At 41.5% G+C, this 24,034-nt stretch overlaps 1 protein-coding gene across 2 annotated transcripts in view; it reads left to right on the top strand.

Moving 5' to 3' along the window:
• il17rd (interleukin 17 receptor D) overlaps window positions 1-24,034 on the top strand; it is an 86,023-nt gene that overhangs the window by 45,499 nt on the left and 16,490 nt on the right. For both annotated transcript variants that reach the window (XM_080186299.1, XM_080186298.1), the window contains 5 exons: window positions 194-318; window positions 12,199-12,313; window positions 17,414-17,571; window positions 19,412-19,477; window positions 21,643-21,697. In XM_080186299.1, the coding sequence (XP_080042425.1) occupies window positions 194-318; window positions 12,199-12,313; window positions 17,414-17,571; window positions 19,412-19,477; window positions 21,643-21,697 (519 nt within the window). The remainder of the gene's footprint in view (window positions 1-193; window positions 319-12,198; window positions 12,314-17,413; window positions 17,572-19,411; window positions 19,478-21,642; window positions 21,698-24,034) is intronic.

Raw genomic sequence — 24,034 nt, 5'->3', positions numbered from 1 at the left:
TTTTATAAATAAATTGTACAGCCTTCTCTCCCAATACCTTCCACTGGTGGGATTTGGACATCTTGCTCACATCCAGTTATTAAAATGGTTTCTGTCTTTGTCCCTGTAAAGAAATGTCAATTTATTTGTCTACGCACCATTTCTTTGTACGCTGCACATTTATATATATTTTTATATTGGCATTTTTCCTTAGGTATTGAATATATCAGAGGCTTCAGAATAACACTTCAAGAAGCTAAAACAGTTGGGGCTGAAAAAATGTGTCAGGCATTGGTTTTGGAAGAAGGAAAACGACTCACATATTTCAATAAAACACTTGTAAGTAAACTGCCCTTTACGGCAATTTAGGACGAATGCTCTCAGACCTTTTGAACCTGACATTTATCAGTTGCTTTAAAAGTTTTCAGTAAACAGGCTGATTGCATCTGATTAGTTTTTAATGGCTCTCAACTGTGATTCATCTTGCAAATTGACTCAACATTTGCTGCTGGACTGAGAGTTTGTAGATAAATGTTATATTACCTTCTAAATAAAGATTTGAGAGGTTTGTAACTGTCTTTTGAATCCTGAGATCGGATAAAGGTCTTGAAAATACACCCAGCTATTTGTTTCTATTGATTCTATTTTTCATGTACATGCTGATTCTCTGCAACACCATCTGAAGATGTGTTGTTAGTTTTCACATGTATGCACACACACACACACACACACCACCACCGCACCCCACCCTGCTGGCTAGCTTTATCTCACCAACACAACTCTCGACTCCTCCGCTGTTGCTGAATTAGCATACTGCTTACCTGATATCCAATCATAGCAGAAACTTCCTCCAATTTAAATATTGGAAAGACTGAAGCCATTATTTTTTCACCTGTCTCAGCTCATCTGCTGTTGAAACTTCATTCGTCCCTTTGTTGCTTCAAGATTTGATTATTCCAATACATTTCAGATGGTCTCCCACATTCTATGCTCTGGGCACTTTGAGGCCACTCATAATTCTGTTGCCCTCGTCTTAACTCAAAGCAAGTCCTGTTTGCCTATCAGCCCTGTGCTCATTGGCTCCTGGTCAAGCAACATCTTGACTTCAAAACTCTTATCTTTGTTTCATCATTCAATGGCCTCACCACCATCCCATCCACCCACCCTGATGCTGTAATGATTGCAGTCTCATAGCCCATTGAGATATCTGCACTCAAATGAGTATCCCCAATTTTAATAGCTGCACACCATCATTGGCCATGCTTTCAGTTACCACAGCCCCAAACTCTGGAATATTCTCCTTACACTGCAGCACAAAAGTGAGCACTGCTGCCTCACAGTGCCAGAGACCCAGGTTTGATTGCTGGCTTGGATGGGTAAAAAAAATGCTTACCAGCATAAAAAGCTGTGCAATTAAAAGTACATACAAATAAGGAGCAGCGAGTCCCTCAAACCTGCTCTGCCTTTTAATAAAAGGCATGATGTGGGTATGCCGATGTTGGACTGGCAAAAGGCACAGGTTGGCACAGTGGTGAACACTGCTGCCTCACATTGCCAGGCACCCAGGTTTATTTCCCAGCTTATTTCGGAGTCTGCACGTTCTCCCCATGTCTGCGTAGGTTTCCTCTGGGTGCTTCGGTTTCCTCTCACAGTCCAAAGACGTGCTGATTAGGTGCATTGACCATGCTAAGTCCTCCCTCAGTGTACCTGGACAGGCACCGAGTGTGGCGACTAGGGGACTTTCACAGTAACGTCATTGCACAAGTCTACTTGTGATACTAATAAATCAACTCACTACTTCATATCCCTTCTTTAAGGCAATCCTTTATTCAAAATTTTGGTCATCTGACTTGATCTATATGTGGCTCAGCTGCAATGTATGTCTTTAATGGTTCTTAAGAGCAACTTACATTATTTAAACTGGCATCTATATCCGTGCCTCAGCATTGTGGTTATGTTATTAGATTAATAATCCAGACGCTTGGACTAATAATCTGTTTATACAAGTTCAAATCGTGGTGCTTTAAAAGTTATATTTATTTATTTTTGTTAATGCACTTGGGCATCACTGGCAAGGCGAACATTGGTTGCCCATCACTAATTGCCCTAAGAGCAGTGAAGAGAATTGCTCTGATTCTGGAGTCACATGTAGGCCACAGCAGGTAAGAACAGCAGATATTAGCGAATGATGTAGGTCTTTATAAAAACAAAATACTGTTGATGCTGGAATTTGAAATAAAAACACAAAATGTTGGAAAAACCCAGCTGATTTGGCAGCACCTGTGAGGGAGAAAATGAGAGTTAATGTTTCAAGTCCGTATAGCTCTTTAGAGCTCTGAAGAGGTCATATGGACTCAAAATGTTAACTCTTAATTCTCTCTCCACAGGTGCAGCTGAGATAGGTTTTAAGAATCCCCACAGTGCTGAAGGAAACCATTCAGCCAACATGTCTGCACCGGCTCTCTGACAGAGCATCCCATCCAAGCCCTATCCCTATAACACCGCTTACTTACCCCGCTAATTCCCTTAACCTACACATATTGAGATGCTAAGAGACAATTTAGCATGGTCAATCCACCTAACCTGCACATCCTTGTTTGAACTGTGGGAGGAAATCAGAGCACCCATAGGAAACCCACACAGACGCAGGGAGAATGTGCAAACTCCACAGTCATCTAAGGTTGGAATTGAACCCAGATCCCTGTGGCTGCGAGGTAGCAGTGCTAACCACTGTGTTACCGTGCTACCCATATGACCACCATCAATGATAGTTCCCGTTACTGAGACGAGTATACAATTTCAGAATTTATTTAAGCTGCCATGGTGGGATTTGAACCCATATCCCTAGAGTCTTAGTCTGAATCTCTAGATTATTAGTCCACTGACATTATCACGTCATCACATCTGCCTCTTAAACATATTTTGATAAGCGAGTTTTAAGAATAGTGAACAAGCTGCTATCATTTGTCATTGAAAACCCAACTGATTTACTAATGACCTTTTATGGAAGGAAACCTATTGTCCTTACTTGATGTGGCCTATAGGTGACTCTAGACCCTCAAGAATTTTCTCACTGCCCTCTGAAATGGCCGAGCAAGCCACATAGTTAATTTAAAGCCATACATAAAAGCACAGTATCAATGCAGACATTGAATTTGAACATATCTAAGGCACATCCAACCCGGTAAAGTCACCGTCTTAAAATACCTTTGGACCTGTGCCAAATTTGGGAGTTGTGTCCCACACACATTCTCACAGATGCATGTTAACCAACATCCCAGATTTGCCCCTCATTACAGCCAGATGGAATCAAAGAATCCCTTCAGTGTAGAAGGAGGCCATTTGGCCCATCAAATCTGCACTGACCACAATTCCATGCAGGTCCTATCCCCGTAACCCCACCCATCTGCCTGCTGGTCCCTATGACGGTAAGGAACAATTTAGCATGGCCAATCAACCCAACTTGCATATCTTTGGAGTGTGGGAGGAACCTGAACGACACCCATACAGACATCAGGCGAATGTGCAAACTCCACACCACACAGACAGTGAATCGAGGTTGTAATTGAACCTGGATTGATCCCTGGCACTGAGACAGCAGTGCTAACCACTGTGCCAGTGGTGTACCTTTGGGAGGGAATGCTCAATATCGGCTCAACACTGGTTTCCTCCCGCAGTCCAAAGGTGTGCAGGTTAGGTGGATTGGCCTTGCTAAATTCCCCATTAGTGTCCGGGGAACTAGCTAGCGTAAATGCATGGGGTTATGAGGATAGGGCCTGGATGGGATTGTTGTCAGTGCAGACTTGATGGGCTGAATGGTTTCCATCTGCAGTCAGGATTTTATGATTCTATTCGTCACAGAAGCACTCCCCTCCAAGTTACCTGACTTGGACATCACCTTTCCCCATTTTCACTGAGTCTAAGTCCTAGAGCTTCCTACTACGGGAGTTCTGTCACCACATACACTGCAGCATTTTAAGATGGTAGTACTGCAGCATTTTAAGATGGTAGTTCTGCACCATATTCTCATGGGAAATTAGGTATGGGCAATAAATGCCAGCCTTGTCAGTGATGCTCACATGGATAAATAAAAAGGATATTAAAAAACTCCTTCTTTCAATGTTATGTAGGAATTTAGTTTAGTTAGGATTAAGTTTTATTCCAGCGGTAGCGGACATCAATTGTTGTTGTGCTCCAAGATCTTATAAACGCTGCTCAAACACAGAAGGATCACCAGTTGTGAAATTTATGCAGCAGATTTATTGTGAAATCACCTGTGTATTAATCAGAGGGCATGCCTAGAGATTCGGAAGGAGGTTTCGGAAAATCTAACATTAAAATTAAAAAATACCGCAAAATACAGCAGCTTACTTGGTGGATGAAACCCATTCACTGACTCCTTGATTAGTGAAGATTGCATAAGACTTCCAATAGATAGAAATACTTACTAATTTATCATACTTTGCTTAAAAATAGTGTATCTATACACTGTCAAATTTCTCTTTTTGCCAAATCTATTAATTAAAATTTGCAATAAAAGTTTAAATGTAACCCATTATGAGTGAATCTGATGCACTCGGAAAGTATTGCCTGCAGAAAAGCTGGGTTTTTTTATGGGATGTGGGCATTGCTGGCTATGCTAGCATTTGTTGCCCACTTCTAATTGCCCTTAAGAAGGTGATGGGCTGCTGCAGTCCACATGGTGTGGGTACGCTTGGTGCTGTTCGGAAGGAAGTTCTAGGATTTTGACCCAGTGACAGTGAAGGAATAGTAATATTCCAAGTCTGGATAGTGTGTGGCTTGGAGGGGAACTTTGCAGTTAATTATATTCCAAATCATCTGCTGCACTTGACCTTCTATGTGACAGAGTTTGAGAGTTTGGAAGGAGCTGTCTTGAGGAGTCTTGATGAGTTGCTGCAGTACATCTTGCATACAGGCACTGTGTGTTGGTAGTGGAAGGGGTGAATATTTAAGGTGGTGGGTGGCATGCCAATCAATCAAACAAGTTGCTTTGTTCTGGACAGTGTCGAGCTTCTTGAGTGTTAGAGTTGCATTCATCCAGGAATATTCCATCACACTCCTGAGATATGCCTGGTAAATGGTGGACAGGCTTTGGGGAGTCAGGAGTTGAGTTATTCTGCCCCCATTGCTGTTCCTGCCCAAATCCTGTTCCTATTTTAAGTGAATCTGGCTGCTGCAAAGCATACACGGAAATCTTCCTGCAGGGACACAGAGCATCGGGTTAGAGTGGAGAAGATAGAAACATGTTCATACTAACACCTAAACACCCTGAAAATCCATCACTTTGATTTTGTCTTTAACATTTGCATTTCCCCCTTCAGGCTTTCGTGTCGTTGTTGTTTTTCTAGTCATGATGATTGAAGGAATGTTGGAAGGGTTTAAAGTTCTTAAGTCTGTGTATCATTTTTTGTGTATTGTAAGCTTATGACTCTTCAGTTGTCAGCTGTTTAAAGCCTGTGCCAGTTTTTTTTTAATCTGTTGATTTAACTCGGTACAGTTTGGATCTGATTTTGCGGTTAGCATGTGTGTGAAAGTTGTTACAGTCTAGAAATTTATGACCGTTGTTATTACCAGCTGGACATTTTTTAACAGCCCCCTCCAACCTCATTGTTCCCCTCCTTCCTCCGCCATTGCGTTGTAAAATTCAACGATTATATTGAAGTTATGTGGTTGCTTTATCTGAGTTAAATTCCTACCAAAGAATAGGCAAGGAGAAAAGGAACAGACATCATAGAATTATAGAATCCCGACTGTGCAGAAAGAGGCCATTTGGCCCATCGAGTCTGCACTGACAACAGTCCCACCTAGGCTTTAGCCCCGTAACCCCACATATTTTTAGTAGGTTAGAGCCAACCCCTCTAACCTACGCATCCCGGGACACTAAGGGGCAACTTAGCATGGCCAATCAACCTAACCCGCACATCTTTGGACTCTGTAGGACATCCTTGACAATACATTTGGTAAATGTACGGGCCAACCTGGTTTTCAGTCACATGGGCAGCAAGTGGGAGGGTTGTGGAGACCCGGGCATGGGGACTGGGGATGCAAAGAGTGAAACAGAATGTGGTAGTGTAGCTAACAGTATGATCATAGGGATACAAAATGTTCCCTGCAACCATTACTGGGAATTCTGAAGTTTGTGTTACCTGCTTTGCGCCAGGGTTAAGGGTGACATAGTGCAACTGGAAAAGAGCTTGGAGTGGGTGGATGAAGGTCCAGTTGGCCTGATTCGTGTAGAAACCAATGATGTAGGTAGAATGAGCTTCCACAGAAGATGTTTGAGGAGCTAGTGCTGAAATTGAAAGAACCACAAAGATGATAATCTCTGGATTACTAGCTGAGCCCTACCCAAATTGGCATTGGGTCAAACAGATCAGAGAGTTGATTAGGGTGTCAGAGTGGTGTGGGTGACAAGCATTTTCATTCCTAGGGAAAGAGGGAGCTGTTCCATTCAACAGGCTCCGCTTACACCAGGCTGGGTCCAGGGTCCAAGTGAATCTTATTATAGGGCTTTAAATGAACTAGGTGGGGTGAGGATGGAGAGCTCAAATGAGGGAAGATTTATGAATCAAACACGAAAATTTGAGGCCGCAGAGCATGTTGGGTGAAGATAAACAGAGCATGAAGGAACAAAATGTTGAACAGTAATAGTGCATCAATGAATCATGTAAAGTCAGGGAATAACAGGATTTGTAACAAGGTAGACAAATTAATGGCTCAAACGGTGACGTGGGTTTGATCTAATAACAGTTGCAGGGAAGTTATATGTTTCGATAGGAACATTCAAGTGATTATTGGATAAGCACATACAGCACACCAGAATGATAGGGCGTGGGATAGCTTGATCTTAGGTTTGGACATAGAATGATAGGGAATGGTATAGCTTGATCTTGGGTTTGGACGTAGCTCGGCACAACGTCAAGGGCCGAAGGGCCTGTACTTGCTGTACCGTTCCATGTTTCTAAGTCGTTGCATGTGCCCAAAATCGGAAACTGAATATTGCAGGATATTTGGTGCTTCAAAAAGTCAAGACAAAATGAAAAGGAGGGGGGTAGCCCTCATAATAAAGGACAACCTAATCGCCAGAACTTTCCAGTCATTCACGTCAGTGGGATCTTGTGATCCCACCAGTGGCGCACCCTACCATGAGTTTCCCGGCTGCAAGGGGTGCATTCATTGGGAAAACCCTGTTGACAACAGCGGATGATCCTGCCACTACCCAATGATGGGCCAACGCCGCCACTGCAAAACACACTGCAGGAAGGTTGTGTGGAAAACCCCGCCCAATGACAGCAATGTGTCAGAAAAACATGAAGTGGAATCTCTGGGTAAAGGTGAGAAATATCAGTGGTCAGAAAATGCCAGTGGGAGTATTTTACAGATCCCTAGCAGTTATACTGTTGGACAGTGTGTTAATCAAGAATTAATAGGCACTGTAACATGGACAGTGCAATAATTAGAGGGCACTTTAATCTTCATATACGCTGGACAAATCAAATCAGCAGAAGTAGTTGGGAGGCTGGGTTACTGGAGACAATCCCATAAAACAATATGTGATAGAACCAATGAGGGAAGGTGGTTTTGTGGAAAGAAACACGGTTTGTTTGCAACCTTGCAGTAAGGAATTCTCTTGGAAAGAGTGATCATATTCTAAGAACTTTGCATTGAGTTTGAGAGTATCGTATACAAGTCACAAACTAGAGTATTCAATTTGGAAGAGTGTGAGGGTGAATTGGCTAAGGCAGATTGAGAATTCTGATTGATATATAATGGCAGATAAGCAATGAGTAATGATGAAAGTTTGAATAAATATTTCACACCCAATGAATTTACATTTCATCAAGAAATAAAACTACAAAGGAAGGAGATCCATTTACGTCCAAGGAAATATTAGATTAAAAGAGGCTTATACCAATGCAGGGAAGAGTTGTAAGCATGAGAATAGGGAGAGTTTTAGGTGCCAGCAAAGGATGATCAAAATGGGATGATGGGTGGCATGGAGGTACAGTGATTAGCACTGCTGCCTCACAGTGCCTGGGACTCAGGTTCAATTCCCGCCTTGGGTCACTGTCTGTGCAGTTTGCAGTTCTCCCCATGTCTGCGTGGGCTTCCTTTGGGTGCTCCTGTTACCTCCTACAGTCTGAAAGACGTGCCTATTAGGGTACATTAGCCATGCTAAATTCTCCCTCCGTGTACCCGAACAGGCGCCGGAGTGTGGCAACTAGGGGATTTTCACAGTAATTTCATTGCAGTATTAATGTAAGCTTACTTGTGACTAATAAATAAACTTGAACTTTAAAAGATTGATAAAAGCAGAAATAGAACATGATAGTAAACTTTCCAGAAATATTAAAGTACATTTTAATATGTAAAACAAAATGTAAAAAGGCAGAGAACAGCAAAAGTAAATGTAGGTCAATTAGAGACCAAACCAGGAGAAGTGATAATGGGGAATAAAGTGATGTAAAATATGTTAAGTATTTTGTGACTGTCATCACAAGAGAAGACACAAAACATCAGAAATGCTGGAGAATCAATGGCCTGATGAGACTGAGGAATTTAAAAGTAATTAATATTCATAAAGAGAAAGTAATAGAGAAATTAACAGGACTGGTAACTGACAAGTCCTCTGGACATGATAGCTTACATCCTTAGAGTTCTAAAAAGTGGTGAGCACAGAGATTGTGGATGTACTGTTTGTGATCTTCCAAAATTCCCATGGCTTTGGAACTGTGTCAGTGGATTGGAATGTAGCAAATGTAACACCACTATTCAAGAAAGGAAGGAAAGTGAAAATCAGGAACTACAGGTCTAATAGCTTGCCATCAGTTCTTGGGAAAATGCTGGAATTCATTATTAAGGAAGTGGTCACAGGTCACTTATGATTAGACAGAGTCAATTATGCTTTTTTGAAAGGGAAGTCACATCTGACAAATTTGTTAGGGCTTCTTGAGGGTGTAGCTAGCAGGGTAGATAGATAGGAAAGTGAATGTAGCATACTCTGAATTTCAAAAGACATTTGATGAGGTGCCATGAAAATAGATAGCTTCACAAATATAAAGGCTCTAGGGGTTCGGGGTAATATAATAGCATGGACAGAAGATCAGTTAAAGGATGGAAAACAAAGTAGAAATGCATTTATCATCTTCAGGTTGGCAGGCTGTTATTAATGGAACAATGCCAGGCTCAGTGGTGAGCCTCAGATAGTTGCAATCTATATTAATGACTCATCTGAATGTGCTGACGATCCAGGTTCGCTTACAGTATAAAGCTAAGTGGGAAAGTAAGTTATGAGGCAGACACAGACTGTAAGGAGGTGTAGATAGTTAAGTGAGGAAGCAAGAAGTTGAGAGGTGTATAATGTGAGAAATGTGAAGTTCTTTACTTTTGGTAAAAATTGAAAACAAATGTATATTTTGCATTCAAACAGTTAAGCCACTGCACATTTCAAGTCTGCTCTGTCTTTCAATAAGATCATGGTTTATTTGACTGTAAACTCAACTCCACGTTCTCACCTACCCTGATAACCTTCCACACCCTTGTTTATCAAGAATTTATTTATCTCTGCTTTGAAAACATTCAAATACTCAACTTTCACTGCCTTTTGAGAAAGGGAGTTCCAAAGATTCACTATGCTCTGAGAGGAAAAAAGTCTTCTCGGTGCTCTGTTAAATGAAAGGCCCCTTATTTTTAAACAGTGATCCCCTAGTTTGAGATTCTCCCACAAGAGGAAACATCCTTGCCACATCCACCCTGTAAAGACCCTTCAGGATCTTACATGTTTCAATCAAGTCACCTCTTGGTCTTCCAAAATTCAGCAGATACAGGTCTAGATTAACCAATCTTTTCACATAAGGCAACCCACCTATTCCTGGTGTTAGTATAGTTAACTTTCTCTGACTGTTAATGTGTTTACATTCCTCCTTAAATAAAGAGGCCAATACGGTACACAGTACTCCAGATGTGGTCTCACCTGTGTCCTGTACTACTGAAGCATAACCTCCCTACTTTTATATTCAATTACCCCTCTCAATAAATGATAACGTTATTTTAGCTTTCCTTACTGTAGCTGCTTCCAGCCTTTTGTGATTCATGTAATGGAGCATCCGGGTCCCTCTGAATCTCGGAGCACTGCAATCTCTCACCATTTAGGTAACATGTTCTTTTATTGTTCTTGCCAAAATGGTAATTTCATATTTTTCCACATTATATAGCATTTGCCAGATCTTTGCCCACTTGTTTGACCTATCTACATCTCCTTGTAGTCTCCTTGTGTCTTCACAACTTATTTTCCCATTTTTCTTTGTATCATCAATGAATTTAGCAATCATACCTTGGTTCCCTTCATAAGTTTATAATATACAAGTTTATATAAATTGTATAAAGTTGAAGTCTCTCTACTGATCCTTGTGGCACACCACTTGTTACATCCCGCTAACCAGAAAGAGACCTATATATGGCCACCTTCTGTTTCCTGTTAGCTAGCCAATCTTTTATCCATGCCTTTTTTAAAACAGAAACTATTAAATGTTGGTCTTAAGAGGGATTTCCGTTTCCTTGTACAAGAAACACAAAGTTAACATGCAGCTAAAAAAAGCAATTTGGAAGGCAAATGGCATGATGACCTTTATTACAAAAGAATTGCAGAATAAGAGCAAGAAAGTCTTCCTGCAATTGTATGGGGAATTGGTGAGATTCTACCTGAGCTGGAACTTCCCAGCCGTTTATACCAATGGGATTCTCTGGGCCCGCTACAGTGAATGGAGATTTGGCTGAGTGCCTCATTCTCTATCCTTCCTTGCAGCAGCAGGGCTTGAACAGCCAGAAAATGCAGTTTTGGTCTCCACACAGAACAGAGCATTATCCTTAATTAACATTAGCCTTAGATGGGGAAGCAGTTAAGGTACAGTGGATTGATTCATGGGGTGAGAGTGTCCTCCTGTTAGGAAGTATTGATAGAACTGAGTTTGGAAGAATGAGAAGTGATCTCATTGGAACATTTCAAATTCTGAGAAAGCTTGACGGGATGAATGTATTGCTCTGACTTTAGTGCCTAGAAAGAGGGGTCTTTGTCTGGAAGTAAGGGTTCATCTATTTTGAACTGACATGAGGAAAAATCTCTTCACCGTTCGTTGTGCATCATTGAAATTCCCTACTTCACAAGGCTGATTATGTGCATTTGTAGAGGAAATTAAAGGCTGAGATTGATAGACTTCTGGACTGTAATGGATTTGGGGATCAGGCAAGAAAGTGGAGTTGAAGTGGAAGATCAACCATAGTTTCACTAAATGACGGGTCTAAAGGACTGAATGGCCTGCTACTGCCCCTGTTTCTTATGTTCTTGTGCAAAAAATACAATCACAAATAATCTGCTCTCACTTTGGGAGAATATGTCCCCTGGGTGGGATTTCACCCACAGCAAGGTTGTCCAGTTTCATTAATAGGCAGTGGATCTTTGGCTGGCTTGCCACAATCCCTGTGGCGGAAGGCTAGAAAATTCCCACCCCTGTTTCTCCCTGAAGTCTTGTTTGATTCCTTGTCAGTGCTGAGTTACTTCTGTGCTGCTGTTCAGTATCTTTTTTGCAATGGAAGGCAGGATGCCACCTTGGATTCTGGATCCTGGCTAGTGTCACAGTTACTCTTGCTGGAAAGTGTATGGGGATTCGGAGAGGACTGGATCAGTCTCGGTTAGTATATTTGCCACACCCTCCAGCCACTCGCTGTCCCTTGCAGTTTACAGAGGGATAAGCACCCGGTGAGCTACTGGGGACACCTTCTTAGGCTAAAATGCCATTGGCCCTATGAGTTGGTATTTTTGGCATGAGTTAGAGGGGAAACATTCCCTCCTGAAGTGGGTGTGGATTAAACACTGCTTAATCAGATATAAGTCTTGTTATTGATGAATGATTGACATGACATTTTGTTTGGCAATGCTTGTGAAGTACCATGGGCTATTTATCTAGGTTAAAGATGTTCCACAAATATGAATACTTCTCGGTGGATGGTATGTTTTCAAAAGAATTACTGATAACATTGTAGGGTCAGTAGCTTTGAGGCTCTCAAAGTAAAATGACACAAGTACCTTTGAAAGAAAACGATGCTGTCAGCTAGGACAAGTGGAGGGTAAACTATGACTTTTCCAGTTTGCAGGATTTCTGTTTCTGTCTGCATTTCACTTAATTTTGGTTTTGTCTTCAGGTTTTGAAATCACATCCATTTCGGAGTTTGAAGTTTAAAACACAATATAACGTGACGATTTTGCCATTTCCTAACCTTGTGGAAGAAAACAATACATTTCCGTTTGAGGTTGAACGTAAGTATTGATTAGTGTAACTCATACAATAACATGAGAGAATTGTTCCAAGGACAAAGCTTGGAACCAAGTCTCCATTTATTAACAATACCATATTTCAGCGGTACTATTGTTGACTTGTTGCAGCAGGTTAATTGGCCTGAGTTGGTCCAGCATGACAACACCTGGAATTTGGAGAAAAAGACTGATTCTATTTGTTTTTTCAAGTAGAAGAGGAGCTGCTTCTACAACATCCTTGGGCTTTCAATGTAAAAACAACTCAATGCTATGTTGCTGGCACATAGCCGTTTGGCAGCTCTTGTTTAATTTGGTTAGTGATGAACAAGAAAAACCTAAAAAAGCAAGCATCTCCACCTAACGTGACCCATTAGTAATGTGCAAGAGAATGATGGCAAATATTTCTAAACTGGTTCCTAAATTTATGTTTAAGGCTTCACTGAATCATTTCATCTTAATGGGCAAAATGCTAATACATTATAAATAATACAAAATTCTTAAAATTATGTAAAGCACTTTAAAATGAAATGCCTCTAGCAGTTACGAACAGTTACAAATGAATATTGGTTTGTGATATCTCCTGTCTTTTTAAGGTTATCTTTACAATATAGGAAAGAGCAGTACCACTATTCTCACTTAATTTTGCATCATTTTGCTTGAAAAGAGACTTATTTCTATGAGGATTTGCTGCTAATTGAATGCATATGTTACTTGGTTTTTAAACACAAACTGTTAAAAGATGAGAGAGTTGAGACAATTGATATTTAATTTAAACTGTTAGCATTTCTCACAATGTTTAATTAAAAAGCAGTTATGGTTTTCTTCAATTTTTAGGCTGAGGTGGCCCATTATCTACTTTCTGCTAAAACTTTCAGCTGCTGTACTTTGCATTGCATTTAAATTAAGGTGTATGTTACTATTTGAGAGCAAGAATGAAACACATATTATCTCTAGATGGAATAATTTCCAAGATTTCAAAATCACTTCCCTCTCTTCCAACACAACTTGTGGAAACGTTTTGAAAAAGATTACGATCTGGATTTTGCAGTTATAAATAACAAGTTTGCAAACATCTCACATTTCATTGCAAGATTTAAACCAGATAGATTTTTATTCACCATTATTAAATCGGAAAGCAACTTCCTGAGATCACGTGCAGTTAGCCACAGAAATCAGGAAGTTGCTCTCTGAGTTGTCATCCATTGAACAGTATGAAGTTGCTATTACTTTTGTAATAAATACACCCTAAACGCGACCAAAAAAAAAGCTAAGACTCGGCCATTTCAACACAAGTAAATTTTTAAGTTTGTGTTTTAAGTTTTAATCCGTGTTCCCTTTAAGATACAGATGCGCACTGATGCGTAACAACCTGGAAGGCACGCACAGGCTGCTCAAGTTGTCAAGTGGGAAAAAAAATAAGAATGCTGGCCATTTACAGTCTGTGCACAGCACAAATGGGACATTTGTCTTAATTATTGACAAATAACGTTCTGACACCAAGTTACTTTATAAGGATGGCTTTGACAAAGAGCCATCTGGACTCAAAACATCAGCTCTTTTCTCTCCTTATAGATGCTGTCAGGCCTGCTGAGATTTTCCAGCATTTTCTCTTTTGGTTTCAGATTCCAGCTTCCGCATTAATTTGATTTTATAAGTATAAGTATTGGTAGTGCATTAAAGTTTGAATTCTAATTTTAGAAGTTTTCTAGTTCTGTCTCTTTATTCTCGCTCTCACTCTTTTTCCCTCTCTCATCACAAATCTGGCTGATGTGATCTGCAAGAATGACCCAGCCCGGGACACCTGTTTGTGATGGTATACGCTTTTGTTTACAGGAATAATGTGAGGAGCCACTGCAAGATCCAATAAGAACAGTAATCAGCCCAGTCGTAGTATGACATTAAAGATTATTTATTACAATACAGAAAAGATTCAAATATGCAAGCAGGACTATAATGGTCTAAGATAATTACGCAGGAAGAAACTACTAACCACACCCACACTGGTTAAATTACCCTTTTTGTTTCAAAGTACATTTGCAATATCAGGTTTTCCATCTTTTCAAACAATGTCCAATTCGATAGATCTATAAGTAAAGCCAGTTGCCACACACTGTATGATTCAATAGTTATTCTGGGGAACATTTCTTGGTTCAGCAAAGTATAGGGCAGGATTTTATGGCCTTATGCATCCTGAAACTGTAAAATCTTGCCCTCGTCTACAAACCTTCCCATTGTCCACCCCCACCCGCTCCAATTCCCATGGTGGGTGGGGCAGTAAAATTCTGGTGACAGTTTTACAGTCATACAGGTTTATAGCATGGAAACAGGTCCTTTGGCCATCTTGTCAGTGCCATCCTTTTTTAAAACCATTAAGCTAGCCCCAATTCCCATGTATGGCTCATGCCCTTCCTACCCTAACTGTCTAAATGCTTTTTAAAATCCAAAATTGTACCTGCCTCTACTACTACCTCGGCAGCCTGTTCCAGACACACACCATCCTCTGTGTGGAAAAAAGTTTCCCTCTGAATCCTTTTGTATCTCTCCCCTCTCACCTAAAACCTATGCCCGCTAGTTTGAGATCCCCCCCCCCTACCTTTTGACAAGATGTTGACTATCTTAGCTGATCTATGCCCCTCATTACCTTATCGACCTATAAGATCACCCTTCAGCCTTCTACGCTCCAGAGGAAGAAGTCCCAGGCTATCCAGCCTTTCCTTATAACTCAAACCATCAAGTCCTGGTTGCATCTTAGTACATCTTTTCTGCACTCTTTCTAGTTTAATAATATCCTTTCTATAATAGGGTGACCAGACTGTACACAGTATTCCAAGCGTGGCCGTACCAATGTCTTGCACAACTTCAACAAGATGTCCCAATTCCTGTATTTACCAATGAAACCAAGCATGCCGAATGCCGCCTTCACCACTCTGTCTACCTGTGGCTCCATTTTCAAGGAACTATGAACATGTACCCCTAGATTTTTGTTCTATAACTTTCCCCAACGCCATACTGTTAACTGAGTAATTCCTGCTGAGATTTGATCTACCAAAATGCATCATCTCGTATTTATTTAATTAAACTCCATCTGCCATTTGTCAACCCACGTGCCCAATTGATCAAGATCCCGTTGCAATCTGAGATAACCTTCTTCACTGTCCACTATGCCACCAATCTTGGTGTCATCTGCAAACTTACTAATCATACCTCCTATATTTGCATATAATCATTAATATAAATGACAAATAACAGTGGACTCAGCACTGATCCCTGAGGCACACCACTGGTCACAGGCCTCCAGTTTGAAAAACAACCCTCTACAACCACCCTCTGTCTTCTGTCACCAAGTCAACTTTGTATCCATTTGGCTACCTAACTCCGAGATTTAACCTTACGCAAGAAATACCATGTGGTAACCCTGTCAAAGGCCTTGCTAAAGTCCATGTGGGAGACGTTGACTGCACTGCCCTCACCTAACTTCTTGGTTGCCCCTTCAAAAAACTCAATCAAATTTGTGAGACATGATTTTCCACTCACGAAGTCATGCTGATGGTCCCTAATCAGTCTTTGCCTCCCTAAATGCCTGTAGATCCTGTTTCTCAGAATACCTTCCTACAACCTACCCATCACAGATGTGAGGCTCGCTGGCCTGTGGTTCCCATGCTTTTCCCTGTGCCTTAAACAAAGGCACAACATTTGCCACCCTGCAATCTTTAGACATCTCACCTGTGGCTGCTGATGATTCAAATATCTCTGCTAGGGACCCGCAATCTCCTCCCTAACTTCCCACAATGTCCTGGGATACACTTCATCAGGTCCTGGGGATTTATCCAACTTGATGCATTTTAAGTCTTCTAGCACCACCTCCTCTGTAATATGAACACTCCTCAGGACAGCACTATTTATTTCCCCAAGTTCCCTAACGTCCATGCCTTTCTCAACAGCAAATACTGATAGGAAATATTCATTTAGGATCTCACCCATCTCTTGTGGATCTGCACATAGATGCCCTTGTTGAACTTTAAGAGGCCCTACTCTCTCCCTAGTTATCCTTTTGCCGTTTATGTATTTTCAGAATCTCTTTGGATTTTCCTTTGCCTTATCGTGTCCTCTATTTGCCCTCCTGATTTCTCTCTTAACTCTACTCCTACAACTTTTATACTCTTCAAGGGATCCACTTGATCCCAGCTACCAATACATGTCATGTGCCTCCTCCTTCTTCTTGACCAGCCTTCATGAAGGTTTCTGCAATCATGCTTCTGTTCTGCTAGCTAGAAATGGCTTATAGGCTGCCAAATGGAAATTGCTTCTCTGTTTCCACAAAAAGATTGCCAATTATATTATTGTTTCTTTTTAATGTTTTTCCTGTGTATTGGCAGTTTGCCTCCTCAGCCTCTGTAGTGCTAAAAGATTAACATATGTATGCCTTCCCTGGGTGATGTGGAGATGCCGGTGTTGGACTGGGGTGGGCACAGTAAGAAGTCTCAACACCAGGTTAAAGACCAACAGGTTTATTTGGTAGTGCAAGCCACAAGCTTTCGGAGCACTGCCCCTTCATCAGGTGATTCACCTTCCTTGGGTGATGCAGTTGTCTACCTTAAGTGCCCATATTATCGGAACAATGTATTCTATTGGTGTGTCTACACCTGCTAATCTCATTATTGGGATTCACATCCTGTGAAATACCTTTTTGAAATGTTGGTGGCTTTCAACCTGCTGATACATCCATGACATACACTCAGTTTGATTTTTCTTTCTCCTCCTCTCTCTCTCATGTTGTGCATTTGACTTGGAGTTGAATTAAATTTCTAACTTACACTTTCTGGTGCAAACTCTGCATACATCAGTAAGGATTCTTTAATCTTATTTGTCAAGGAGATGCAAGAGTTTGCTTGCCCTGTTCAGACAAGTGCCAGTCCACCTGTCCAGAGCACCACACTTCTTTGCAACCTCCTGTGGTTAGAAAGCCAACGTAAAGGAAGATCCAGGCCAAATATAACTTGCAAAAAATAACCTTGACTTTTTCCTGGAACTGTATTGACTATTTCAATCAAGTATGTTATATAAGTTGCTATTTTTCCTTTTTTTGTGTGTTTTTGCAAACAGCCTGGTCTCCAAAGAATCTAGAGGTCAACCAACTATCCCAGTCTACAAATCTGAATGTGACCTTTGACTTGGCTCCTTCAATTTTTGGATTCAGGTCCTATCACATCCGCTGCAAGATGCTGAACACCGGTTTCCACAAGGACAAAAACATATTTGTGGTAAGCAAATTAAAGAGTGGTGTAATTTTGTGATGCTGTATGCTGTGCCGTAATTATAAAGCTGGGCAAGATCAAGTATGGGCAACCTATATCCCAAGCCTTTGATGTTGCCAGCTGTTGTAAAACTGTTTTATTCAGATACTCGTACTCTTTGCTGTCTGGATAGCTTGTCCAATTCCTGATGCCTTTTGGCTTCTTTTGATTTGAAGAGTTTTTTTTATTTGTTGGGGGTGGGGTAGTGGGAGAGTTGCTTTGAGCAAATATATTTGTAGTGTTGTTATGTAACAGGCGATGGATACCCTCAACTTGTATTCTGCAAGTTTTCATTCCTCTCCAAATGCTTTGTTTCCCTCCAGTATGATGGGTAGAGAGGTTCTCTGTTGCAAAGACAGTGGCCAGAATTTTATTGTCCTGCCCACCATGGGAATTGGAGTGGGCGGGGCAGGGGATGAACCATGGAAAGATCAGTTGACCTTGGGTGGGATTTTATGCTTTTGGGATGAGCAAGGCCATGAAATCCCGACCAGTAAATTATTTATGAATTTCACTGAATCATTTGACTGGGTGGTCATTGTTAAGGTTAACTCTGCAACCAATTTAAATTAATTTTGATAGATTCAGAATTTATGATACGTTAAGCTTTGAACTCCCCCGTTAAAGCAGCAATAGGCAGAAGCATTGACAATGCTTGCTTGGATCCTCTTTGTTTTCCCCATTTGTATGGGGTTGCCACAACGCTGGTTGGATTTGGCAGGTGGTTTTACAGCCAGATGCCATTCTTACCGCTAACCCTTCCCATTTATTTGGGCTAGGAACTGGCACTGATGCACACTGACTTGCCTATAACTGTGGCTGGTTTATTTTGTAGCCAGCAAGTCCTGGAGCGAAATAAAAATAGAAAATGCTGCATAAACTTAGTGGGGCTGACAGCACCTGTGGAGAGAGAAACAGAGTTACGTTTTGGATTGAAAATGATCATTTTATAGCGTGGGCCTTGAATCCAGAGTCCTCTGGGAAGCGGGAGAGCTACCCACAGAGCCACTGCAACCACTGAGCACTAATGAGGCTATTTATCCAAGAATATTGCCCATTTTTGACAAAATCAGGAAAATGTATTTAAAAGTGAAATTGTTACATGACAGCACCTTGAAATTTTTTTGTGGTTTTACCATCTTTTATTAAGTAGCACCTGCTGTAAATGAAAAGCAGCCGGCATAATCAAGGATCCCACGCACATCGGCACACTCTCCTCCACTTTTTTCCATGGGGAGAAAGATACAAATGTCTGATATCACATACCAACCAATTCAAGCGCAGCTTCTTCCCTGCTGCCATCAGACTTTTCAATGGAAGTACCTCATATTAAGTTCATCTTTATCTACACCCCAGCTATATTCTGCACCCTCTCCTTTCCTTTATGTACAGTATGCTTTGTCTCTATAGCACTATAGAGACAATGTGTTTCACTGTATTCCAATACATCAATAAATAAATCAAATAAAATCAATGCGTTTTCTCAGCGGGGGATAATGGCTGCCCGGTGTGCTGGTTGTCAGATTGATGTTGGAGTGGCGAAGCTGTTATTTATATCGTCAGTCACTCTGCTCCATCATTGTGAGATAAGACAATACACAGCCCACATTTAATCACTAAGTTTGATGTATTGAACTGAGATAAGAATGAGTGCGTGTTGGTGACTTTTGGGATTGAAATCAAATATCTTTTGAGGCCAATTTGATAAGTGGAAGCAATTTGTTAAACATTAATATCCATGAAACTTTAAGCTGTGCTGGGATGTTGTTAAAATATTCAGTAAGAAATATTTATTTTTCTCTTATAGGACAATAATATGACCGTTGTGAGTTACATTTTTCGTGATCTCTACCCAGGCACTTATACTATTGAGGTATGATTCTTTTATACTTGGCGTTTTTCAGATTCTGCTTTCAATATAGTTATTATGCTAACTCTCCGGCCCTACAACCCTCAACTTATCTGCACTCTTTCAATTCCAATGCATTGTGTACCATCGATTTTCTTCACCCCACTATTGGTGGCTGTGCTTTCACGTGCCTAGGCCCTGGGCCCTGGGATTCTCTCTAAATCTCTCTGTATCTCGACCTCTCTCTCATCCTTCTTAACATTTCTTTAAACCTAACTCCTGGACCAACATTTTTGGCCATTTGCCCTAACACCTTTCAGTATGCTTCAGTGTCAAATTTTGTGTGGTCCTGAGAAGTTCCTTGAGGTATTTTGCTATGTCAAAGGTACTATGTAGATGCAAATTGTTCATGTCTAAACTTGACTACAGAAGATTGCAGCTTTTCTCCCTGAGGTAGGACACAGCATCTGGCTGTATCTCAGCAGGGATTTGCTAAACTATCTCCACGTATGAGGAGAAGGATGTGAGGAAACCTTTTAATGGCTTCGTTCTCTGAAAGCTTGCTTTAATTTTGTCTGTTAAAACTGTTATCTGTGGTCTCCGATTCATTTTGGTGAAGTGGCTTGGTTGAAGTTTCATTTTTCCAAATGAGACTTTGATTTGTTTGCAAAGCCTTTTTAGTGCACTTTCTTCCCATCTGTTTGCAAACAGATTGCAGCTGTGGGTTAGCATATGCTGCATTACATAGCTGCAATTCAATTATAAGTTTGGGCGCAAAGCATTTATGTGCGTCTCCCTCTTGTATAACACTGCAGTCAAACTTATTCTCTTTCATCTATCGTGGTTCAGTGGTCAGATATTTTTGGGAACGTGTACCATTATAATGGCACATCTAAGTGGAAGGGCAATGCAAAGCAGAGAGGAAATTATGAAGTATGTGACTATGCAACCACTTATGGAACTCCCTGTTCTTAACAGATTTTTTTATGTGCTGATCTGAGGAGGCCATTTGGCCCATTGAGTCTGCACCGATTCCCTGAAAGAGCATCTTACCCAGGCCTACCCCTCCACCCTATCCCCGCCACCCCACACATTTACCATAGTTAATCCACCTAACCTACAAATCCCTGGGCACTGAGGGGCAATTTAGCATTGGCAATTCATCTAACCAGCGCATCTTTGGAGTGTGGGAGGAAACCAGAGCACTCGGAGGAAAGCTATACAAACAAGGGGAGAATGTGCAAACTCCACACAAACAGTCACCCATGGCTGGAATCAAACCCAGGTCTCTGGTGCTGTGAGACAATGGTCTAACCATTATGCCATCGTGCCACCCTTAAATGGTGCATTGTAGATGAATGCTATAACTGTTCATTTCATAAAACCAGATTTTAAGTCTTTCTGTTCTCATCCTGATTAGCGTGTTTGTTGAATTTCTGGAAAAAAATGTTTATTTATTAGTGTCACAAGTAGGCTTACATTAACACTGCAATGAAGTTTCTGTGAAAACCCCCTAGTCGCAACACTGATGTTCAGGTACACTGAGGGAGAATTTAGCATGGCCAGTGTACCTAACCAGCACGTTTTTTTGGACAGTGGGAGGAAACTGGAGCATGTGGAGGAAACCCATGTAGAATCGGGGAGAACATGCAAACTCCACACGGTCAAAGCCTGGAATCAAATCCAAACTGCTGTGAGGCAGCGATACTAACCACTGTGACTCCTTCCAATTTGTTATCATGCCCTCTTTGATGAATTTTAATTAGAAGTTCAAGAAAACGTGCAGGGAATTAATGATGGCAAGATCTGTGTGCTGATTTATGATTAATTTGCCAGTCGCACCATTGCAAGAATATATTTGAGCCAAAGGTTTTTCAGAATCAGTATCAACAGTCACAGACTGCCATCCAAAATTATGCCAGAAGTATTTTTCTTCTCCATTTCCCTCTTGATAAGCATCTTGGAAATGCTATTTCTTTATCCATGTTTTCTCCAATGTAGTCCAAATGAGAGCCCCACAATGCAACATTAACCTTTAGATATTGAGAGAGAAGACCTTGAAACAGAGGTTTTGTAATGTACTGGTAGTTGGTCGTTTTAATACCAAACACCTTCTTTCTCGCCTTTGCAACCTCGCACAGTTTTGTAAATGATGTAATTGAAGGTCAGCTTGTGTCTTTTCCCTGTAGGTGACAGACTCCAGCAATACCACTGGCAAACAAGTCAATTTCACAGTGAGATCAGGTAGGCTCTATTTTCAAGGTTAGATTGTAGTGGTGATGGGCACACCTCAGCACCAGTATGTTTAATCACAAATACATTGAAATATTGTGAACCAATAACTTATTTGTATAGCTCAAAAGAATTAGCAAGAGAAGAGATGGAGTTATCTGATCAAATCATAGCATGACCAGATGGGCTGTGAATTTTAATGTTGGCAGTTTTTGCACTTATTTCACTGGGCAACCTTTTACTGAAGACTGGTGTTTCAACCACCCGGTTGGGTCTTTACTGAATTCTACAAAATAATTTCAACACATTGGGTTTGTAGGAAGGAAATTTTTCTGTTGAAGTGATGGCTTTATGATTTAAAGCAGAATACAGAGGGTTAATATGTAAAAGGTTCCCTTCCTTGGATATTAGCTCTATGGATTTTTATGACATTGGCGCTTCAGGAACATAAGAACATAAGAAATAGGAGCAGGAGTAGGCCAACTAGCCCTTCGAGCCTGCCCCGCCATTCAATAAGATCATGGCTGATCTGTCGTGGCTCAGTTCCACATTCCCGCCCTCTCCCCATAACCCTTAATCCCCTCTCTTACCAAAAACCCATCAACCCGCGTCTTAAAAATATTTAGCGAGGTAGCCTCCACCACTTCAACGGGCAGAGAATTCCAGAGATTCACCACCCTTTGAGTGAAGAAGTTCCTCCTCAACTCTGTTCTAAACCGCCCCCCCTTTATCTTGAGGCTGTGCCCCCTAGTCCTGCTATCCTTTCTGAGAGGGAAGAGTCTCTCCACCTCTATCCTATCCATCCCATTCATCATCTTATACGTCTCAATGAGATCTCCCCTCATTCTTCTAAACTCTAACGAGTACAAGCCTAATTTATTCAGCCTCTCCTCATAGCTCAACCCCCTCAACTCCGGCATCAGCCTAGTAAACCTCCTCTGCACTCCCTCCAAGGCCAAAATATCCTTGCGTAAGTACGGCGACCAAAACTGCACACAGTACTCCAGCTGCGGCCTCACCAATGCCCTATACAGCCGCAGCAAGACCTCCCTGCTTTTATATTCAATCCCCCTCGCGATGAAGGCCAGCATCCCATTCGCCTTCCTGACCACCTGCTGCACCTGCAAGCTGGGTTTTTGCGACTCATGCACAAGGACCCCAAGGTCCCTCTGCACTGTCGCCTGCTGCAGTTTTTCTCCACGTAAGTAATAATCCTTCGTACCATTATTCCTACCAAAGTGGACCACCTCGCACTTGCCAACATTAAATTCCATTTGCCATTTCCTGGCCCATTCGCCCAGCCTATCTAGATCCTTCTGTAGACTCTCCCCACCCTCCGCACAATTTGCCTTTCCACCAATTTTGGTGTCATCAGCAAATTTTGACACCCTACACTCGGTTCCCTCCTCCAGATCATCTATATAAATGGTAAATAGCTGAGGCCCCAGCACCGACCCCTGGGGCACTCCAATAGTCACCATCCGCCAATCCGAATAGCACCCATTGACCCCCACTCTCTGCCTCCTATTTGACAACCAGTCCTCTATCCACGCTAACACCCTACCCCCAACTCCATGCCCCCTGACCTTCTGCAATAACCTCTTGTGAGGTACCTTGTCAAACGCTACATCCACCAGCTCTTCTCCTATCCACCGCCCTAGACACATCCTCATAGAACTCCAGTAAATTTGTCAGACACGACTTCCCTTTAACGAAACCGTGTTGCGTCTGCTCTATCAAGCAGTTCCCCTCAAGATGCCTTGTTATAAAGGATATTCACGGTTGTAATATATTGTGTAGTTTTTAAAATTCCAATACACTTCCCTGTTCGTCTCCTGAAGTGAAGCTTCAAGAATTCAGATCGATCTTGTACCTTGTCCTAGTAACCATTATTAAATATGAACCTTAAATTAATTTCAGAAAGTCTTGAGGCCCAGTGGGTAGCATCATTACTTCTGGCCCAGAAGCTCCGAGCTCAAGTCCAACATCAAGACTTGTTAACCATGGCAGAAGCATTCAGAACGCAGTTCAGCAGGGAACCCTTCCACCACTTCCCCACTATCCCCAAAGAGTAAAAAGTGTGTGTTTTTATTTTAGCTTGCACACTCAGTGCCAGCATCACATTACTTGACAACAATGGGAAAAGCAGCTGAGGCCAATTTTGCCCTCATCAAATACAGACCTACACTATGGCCCTTGGATAGTCATCAAGCAGAGATTCACTGAACTCTTTAAGCAAGAATTTGTTCCTTAATCCCAGGTTGACTGTGATGCCTTTACTGATATTCCTGCTGGTATTAGCAAGCTGGCACAGACAGGGGTCGATCCTGTGGTCTTCCTGAATTAAAT

Source organism: Carcharhinus amblyrhynchos, chromosome 3 (genome assembly GCF_965287045.1).
Source record: "Carcharhinus amblyrhynchos chromosome 3, sCarAmb.v2.hapA, whole genome shotgun sequence".
NCBI lineage: Eukaryota > Metazoa > Chordata > Chondrichthyes > Carcharhiniformes > Carcharhinidae > Carcharhinus > Carcharhinus amblyrhynchos.
The sequence above is the reverse complement of the archived record's forward strand: the minus strand, read 5'-3'. Positions and strand labels throughout refer to the sequence as shown.